The sequence below is a fragment of the Perkinsus marinus genome, assembly GCF_000006405.1.
Source record: "Perkinsus marinus ATCC 50983 genomic scaffold scf_1104296939758, whole genome shotgun sequence".
NCBI lineage: Eukaryota > Perkinsozoa > Perkinsida > Perkinsidae > Perkinsus > Perkinsus marinus.
The window spans coordinates 368494-376228 of NW_003213081.1; the positions used below are offsets into that span (position 1 = coordinate 368494).

Sequence of the window (7735 nt, forward strand, 5' to 3'; positions counted from 1 at the left end):
AGCACTCTAGTGAGATATATCATTCACTCTGAAGACAGCGCGAGTTATGATCAATGCTGAATACCAAAAACATGATTGCTCTTGCATGTCGCGATTGAATCACATGAGATAACAGTTAAATTGAATCCCCATCTTCGTGTATCCTCTTTTTTTTGCATCGTATCAATTGTGTCCCATGGTTCACTACGATCGTACGTATTGACGACTCAACAATACTCAGAAGTTAAATCCTTAAGTAGGCATTAGCCAAGTATTACGGGCAACTTTGACATTCTACACGAGAAACGTTCACTCATGGGCAGTGTCACTCATGATGAGTGACTCATCAGAGTGCCTCTGTGGAGCTATTGTTATGGACTGTGCAGAGATGTAGCTGAATTGGACAGGGGAAACGCAACACGGATAGAATTACTAGATATGAATTCTACAGATGAGAAGCATATTTAGAAACGTCCAAATTTTTCTCTACCAATCACCGAGACAGCTACTTGTAGCAGCTACAACAGCTGGGCACCACTGAGGTGCCTACCTTACTGCGAGTGCGTACATGGTCGCTAGTCTCCAGTAATGGGAGAAACTACTTCGATTCCTCACGCTCGTCCTCTTTCGACCGCTTGTGCTGCAATTCTTTTGCCGCGTGGCTCTCATACTCCTCTACCAATAAAATAGCATTGTTGTTAGGCGAGTACTTTCGCACTATCTCCTCACATTTGGTACCTCGGAAGAACTTGTTCAGCGCCGGGTAGATGCGGAGTGCTAAGCCAGCCTGCCTCTTTCCTCGATAGTTTCGATTTTCGCGAGGGGCATCTTTTTGCAATGACCAGTATTTGCTCAGACTACGGAAGAGCATATTGGTTCGCATGCAATAGGCCACGTAAGGATCAGGATGCGAGTATGATAGCCACGATATCTCCGTTGCTCCAGAGCTGGCCGATATCTTACATTGCCTCTTCCACCCCTGGGGCATTATACACGCGTCCAAACCCCCAGCCCAATCGTTCAAATCAGCATCGAACTGTTCAATACTCGAAGTAGAGCCACGGCCGTGTTCCTCATCACAAAAAACTCGCGGAAGGTCGCAGGGATCCCGGAGCTCCTGTCTAGGATCGTCGAGAGCTACTCCACCTACCGTGGCCAGATATAAGCAGTTCTGCACGAGCAGAGAGAAGAGCTTCGCTCTACCATACATCACAGCTAGGCCTCCAATTAACTCCAGTGTATCCCCGAGAGCCTCTGAGAGGAAATCCGACCCTTTCTCGAAGAAAAGCTTGTACAGTCCAGCTTGAAGACCCGCAGAGAGACCGACACTTCGTCTCAATTTGCACAGCATTACGCAATATCCCCAGTTCGAGACCGGGTTGAAAGCTTGCGGAGTCGGACAGCTTCGAGTCGCATGGAGAAGCTCATTCACGGCCCAGTCAGTAGAGAACCATGAATAACCATCGCCGAGATAGTGGATTAGGGAAAGGTTCTTCGACTTCTGGTTACGATAAGATCTTCCAAGGTCAAGGCCAGTGGCCCAGGACCCGGAATTAAGGTCCTCAAAATACATAACAACGGCTGTTAACAGTCGATCCTTCGGCTTGGTCGTGTACAAGAAATTATACAGTTCGTGGTCGAGAGACTCGAAATCTATCTCCTCCAAGATCACCGAAGCTTGCCTCCAGTATGCATTTACAGTAGGGAACCTATCCCGAGTTCTCCGACAACACTCTCTCAGGTGGCGCATTTTAGCGACAACCTCGGCAGGATCGAATACATTATGCGGCTTGAAGAGAATGCGTTTTTTCAAACTCCTCACGTACTCTTTTGACAATCCTTTGCCTGACGGATACTTTTGGAAGGGACTCCAAACCATGTTCATAAGAGTCCAGTTCAACCTATTGAGAGACTCCTCATTGCATATATCCAGCTTTTCGCCGTAGGGAAGGGGACCGTCAAGTTGATTGAGCGACGATTCAGCCGCAGCATCTTGGCGGGAGCCTGATAGAGCAAAGGACGAGAAGGTCTGATTTTGGTAATTCACGAACGACTTCGGCTCGCCATTCCTATCAGCCTCAAGGGCATCGAAGAATTGGTTGCCTGCTCCTATTTCATGATTCAATGGACATGGTGCCATTGGGCACAGACTGTCCTGCTCTTTCCAAAAAGCAGCATACAACTCCTTGGATAAGCTCGCAGTGGTAGCAAGTTCGGCGCCAATGCCACTGTTATCTACAGCTCCCTCGATGTCGTGCAACACAAAGTCGCCAATACTAGCAGCAATATTGCACGAGAAAAGATGACCACAAAGTGCAGGTTGGGTCGGGGAGTCTTCATTCCACCACTGAATGAACCTTTCCCAATGAGGCTTTTCCCTCTGAAGCCAAGCGATATCATCGCGATGAAGTAAGCGTTGCCGGAATTGTTGGTCTTCCGCAGATATCATGAGATTTTTGATCAGTGATGAACAACAACTGAGTTATTGACAACTATATGCATTATAACAACTATTAGTTATAACAACTATATGCAATGCTCTGAGCATAATGATGCCCAACAGTGTTGAGCACAATACAATCACCAACAACCCACCAAAGTTCGAATCTCGCGTGCGAAATTTCTTCCGATTATAAAACAGCAAAAATTTGCTCCATTGCGAGGTTGCCCATTCGTAAAGCGGCAAATTGCTCCTCTGAAAAGTAGCAATTTGCTCAATAGCAGAAGGGGCAATTTATTGGTTTGCCCCTTCTTTGAGCAAAATTGCTCAATTTTGGTACATAGTAGCACTTCGCATAGCGGCAACTTTTATATATTCTAGCAATTTTCTGAAATATAAACAAGCAAACGATATTCATTCGAGCAGTTTCTGTTATACAAAATGGCAAATTTGCGTGTTTGTAAAGTGAATTTTGCTATTTTGCTCTTCTGTATATCAGCCATAGCGTTTTTACACACTAGCACAACAGCAAAAGCCGCAGGGAATATACATTCCAGCTAATTAGCACTTTTTTGCTATTTGCTCCTTTGCTATTTTGTAACTGAGCCCACCAAGTAGGGAAGTCTGGAAAATGGCGAGCGAAAAATAAAATGACGACGTTCGAAAAATGACGGTCAAAGAGTGATAGTAATGTGGATAAGTGAAGGGGTCGTCTGTTTGTGCTATTGAGAGTGAATCAGCCACAGCGTCAGACAGGAAGCTCTGATCAATAATCAGAGTCTGATAGTTTACCTCTTTATGCTGCATATCCTTTTCATACTACTACTATCCTCAGACATACTGGAGTGATGATGAATCATCGTCATCATTAACGATGATGATCGATCGGCTAGCTTCGAAGGCTTAACCTGGTTCTTAGTAGGAGTATTCTTCAGGATACGACTAAGGTTCGGATTGTGGCTAACAAATTGTATGTGAAAGGGAGCTTGTTGGGATCATCTCCCATATCGGACTAGAGACCTTCAAAATCGAGGCAGTGACTTGCTAACGAAGGATCTCTCATGAACTGCAATGCTGTTATTCGATGTTATTCCCCCAGAAATCACCTCCTGCCTCGGCCAGACCACGCTAAGACCAGGTTCACACGATTACTGTTTGATGGAAAGCCTCGTCTGACAACATATTCCCACAGAGCCGATGCGCTATCGCTATTATGTGTTTCCGATGCGGAGACAATGGCTTGGAAGCGTAGCGGAGTGTCCGTTCGGTGGATGATCTGCAGATTCGATGCCAGGCCTGCGAGGTCTTCAGAGGGAAGCAGTCGTGAAGGATGTGAATTAACAGGAATGTGTTTCGAAAGGGCGACTCTACAACAGAAGGTTGCGGAGGATCTATACACTCCTCCAGTGGAAGGGTCGATCCAGTCTGTTCGGCAGAAGTCGTAATCTCATAGGGCGATGAGGTCCGTCAGGCGGCTATTTCTCTCAGACTCACCAACCCCTAACCCGTGTTAATGCATCCTCTGCTGTTTAGTCGCTTACTGATATCTCCAGCTCTTGATTTCCTCAATCCATACGACCCGTAGCAGTTACGAGAGAATTTCTTCTGAAAGGATGCTGTCAGTATTGATGCCTTCGATAAACCCGTGTGAATCAGGACAACGTTGAGGTATCTACCGTGTAGTTGCTTCCATACTATGTACATCGGGCCATGGCAAGAGCTAGAGTTGGCACGCCTCTTGGCTCGGCATCGATTCCTCCACAGAGCCAACGGCAGACAACAGACACACAATCGACTAGAAGAAGAGCAGCATGCTAGTACGGAAGGCTCCAGTAACCTCTTCACAATCCTATGGGTTGCCATCCGTGCCTGCAGGGACCGTTCTGCCTCTTCTGAACTCCACCCTTGTGGGCGGGCCTCGATCGACTGGTGCCCTCAACTCCAACCGAAGGAGAGTATCTAATGACCTCTCGATACGTTACGATCGATTACTCGGCTGTCCTGCTGAGAAGCCACGTTCTGTCACTCCATCACCAAGTATGCTATTGCTATGCTCCTCATTGGCTTTCCATCTCCCGCAGGTATACATTCGCCCACCGAGCACTCATCTTTACCAAAGCTCGTCTCCAAAACCAGGTAGAGTCTATCCTGAGTCGGTCTGTCGACGGCTTTCTCCTAGGCTCCACCGCAATATCAAATCACGACCACAGCTACCGACGACCGAGAAGCGCCGAATCCATCTTGAGCATTTTAGGAGAGTTTATTGGCAGACTCGAGATGAAAGAGAAACAGCCACGACCAGTCGGTGTTCTGAAGCTCCTTCGAGCCCATGTCCAGTTATAAAACGAGATGAAGCGGATGAATTCAACGACCCATTGATTGCATGGAGCAATGGCCTGGATATCGATAAGCTCCTAGAGAGCCCACGGTTGTCCACAATGGCACAATTTGGTTGACCATCTCTTGTTTTGTTATCAAGTCTCGCGGTCAAATAGTCTTATCGAGTTGAACAGCTAACAGATTGGTAAAATATAGTCTTGTTATTATTAGTAATTGCACCCGGCCGTGTTAGCATGAAGGTGAGTATGAACTACTGTTACTCGACCAACACAACACAATCCTTGCTACACTCACGATACGCATGAACACTTCAGCCGTAGCGACAGCATCCTCGTGTAGTAGTAGCAGCATGAGTAGGAGTGTTCCCCATTCCAAGAGTGATCGGAGTGGTTGTGGGCCCGACAGGGTTAGACCGTAACGGCAACTTCTGAGCAATCGCCTCGAACAGTGCCACGACGTTCTGACCTACAACACCTCGCAAACATCAGCAATACTAGACAATACCAAACTCACCAGTTTTAGCACTAGTCTCACAGAATACTAGGCCGTGGGTCATGGCGTACTCTCGAGCAGTCGCGAGAGGGACTCTGAGAACAATACATACAACCCGACGTTATCAAGACCATTCAAACTCTCGGTCAGCGACATCCATTTTATTAGCCGCCAACGCTACGACAATGTCTGGATTGTTGACCATCGAAAGCTGCTTCACCCTGAAAGGAACGAGCTGTGAATATCGAGTCGATATTATCGACAGGACGGTCTTGAAGTACCAGTCTTGAGCCCTCACGAAGCTAGCCATTGAAGTCTGGTCGTACACTACTATAGCGCACGATGCATTGCGGTAGTACATCGGTGCCAAGGACCGGAACCTTTCCTGGCCTGTCGATAAGAGCAACCGTGTGATTGAGCAGTTATCGGGATGAGTTATTATCAGAAACTATATGATATAAAGGAATCGCCGAGCTCAAAGAGAAGTGGTGCTCACCAGCAGTATCCCATATTTCAAACTTGATGGATCTATTCGATCCTGGCACGAGCAGATCCTGCGTGGAGAAGGCGGCACCGATGGTTGTCTGGACGGTATCCTCGAAAGAGTTGTGGACCTGTTCTCGGCACTTCTTTCGATGGCACTGCTTTTCTTACAAATCTTTGCACGAGGGAAGTCTTCCCGACAGAGGCATCGCTAAAGGACGAAGGGTTCATCGAGATTTGATTGTCGAAGCTGTGTACTCACCCTAGTAAGACCAGCTTATAGCCCTGTTTTCTACTCGGAGAAGTAATGATGGTCATACCAAGACGCTAACGTGATTGTTATTGAGGACTGTGATTACTCAACTACTTCGTACGTTTACACATAATAATAGAAGTGCGAAAAATCACTCAGTTTCATAATCGCTGGATCATGAGTGGGAATAATTGCAATTGGCGGGCCAGTACAGGAAACTAGGCTCATATCAAATCGGGATGAACAGCATGATATAAAAAAAGGAAGTGAACAGATACGAGTCGGCATTGGATCGTCCTGACCATCAGTCAATATGAACGAGTAGCTCGTCTGTGAACCCAGGGCTCAAGAAGAGGGCTTCTTCTTGAAGCAGAGGAGGGGGCGGAATATAAAGTCGACAACAAACCTAGTTAGCTCCAACAGCGCGCACGCACATTATGATAAGCCTGGACTTTTCAACGCATGAGACATGATCCTTTAATGAAGGCCCTTCATCCAACTTCGTCCATGCCTCAGGACACTATAGGGCAATCCAACTCTGACGTGCCCAGCATGAGAGCTTTCGAAAGCTCTCGAGTGTGGAGTAATACGCCGTCCGAATTCGAGTCCGATGATGGGAATAGAATAGGGGAAGACAAATCGGCGCATACGAGATGAATCTCAGTGGATTGTAAGACTAAGCCAGTACTTATGATACCCGTGCAGTTGAGTCATCTTTAAAGGATTTATCGAGCCGAATACTTGCAACTGTTTGATCACCATACACTCTGACCATAATCAATGCAGCTAGAGTTATAGCAGCTTGAATTTTGGTCAGGCCGAAGCCAGCATTTTTCTCTCAGCATTGAGCACGGTGTACAACACTGCTTATATCCAGCATGGGTTGAGGCTTACAGACGTTCCGCCGTAATCCAGCAGATGGTAGTTCTGCCCTACTGTGTTTTCAGACAACGGCATCAACCAAGTATCTGGACGAATTGTTCCTCTCGTACTAACTCGGAGTTTGACTACTGTCGCAGTGTCTACTTCGTCAGTAGGGTAAAACTAAACTGTCTCATGACGGTCTTAACCCAGTTCACGTTCTCTACTGGTGGGTGAATAATCCGATACTTTAAGACTTCTGCGTTTCAATGATAGCAACTTCCTACTAGGAAGAGCCAGCATCGAATGCCAACATCGGTATGGGCACTTCAAGCGCCGCGCTTGGCTGCCACGAACCAACCATTTAACCAACGCCGCCTTTTGACGCTTCCATCGAGCGACTTGGTTAAAGGGCAAAAGTTTACAATACTTGTTATAGTAACGATAGTTACTAATAACTATTAGCTTATTAGTAAATTGCTAATAGTAATAAGAACCATCTATACCAAAACATCGAACTATTCAAATCCAATGGAGAAGATCAATGGTGAGGTAACACATTGTAATACGTTAATCGCAAGGTAGATTCAATACGACAATAAAGCGTTAAAATACACAAGTGCAAAACAAAGTCAGCATGACAAATAATTTCATCACCATTCCTAAAAGGAATGGTGATGAAATCATTTGTTAGTAGGAAATTCCTACTAGCAATTTCCTACTAACTTCATCGATATAACACGACAAGTATAGAAATAAAATCTCTTCTCATTACTGATTCCCAAAAAATGGAAATACTCATCATGATCATTTCACATGTGCAAGCTATTTTCTTCCCTTTCTCATGTCGACCACTATCATCCTTTTAACCACCTCATTCTGAAAAA

General features: G+C 46.0%; 2 protein-coding genes across 2 annotated transcripts; both read right to left on the bottom strand.

Moving 5' to 3' along the window:
* Positions 1-577: 577 nt before the first annotated feature.
* Positions 578-2119, bottom strand: Pmar_PMAR029310 (hypothetical protein; the record flags this gene model as incomplete). The annotated part of the gene is made up of 1 exon (XM_002782403.1): positions 578-2119. The coding sequence occupies one exon, from the start codon at positions 2117-2119 to the stop codon at positions 578-580; it is 1542 nt and encodes a 513-aa protein (XP_002782449.1).
* Positions 2120-5069: 2950 nt separating this feature from the next.
* Positions 5070-6052, bottom strand: Pmar_PMAR029311 (Rab5, putative; the record flags this gene model as incomplete). The annotated part of the gene is made up of 7 exons (XM_002782404.1): positions 5070-5224; positions 5273-5346; positions 5392-5472; positions 5533-5641; positions 5748-5865; positions 5906-5945; positions 5997-6052. The coding sequence occupies 7 exons, from the start codon at positions 6050-6052 to the stop codon at positions 5070-5072; spliced, it is 633 nt and encodes a 210-aa protein (XP_002782450.1).
* Between the last annotated feature and the right edge of the window lie 1683 nt (positions 6053-7735).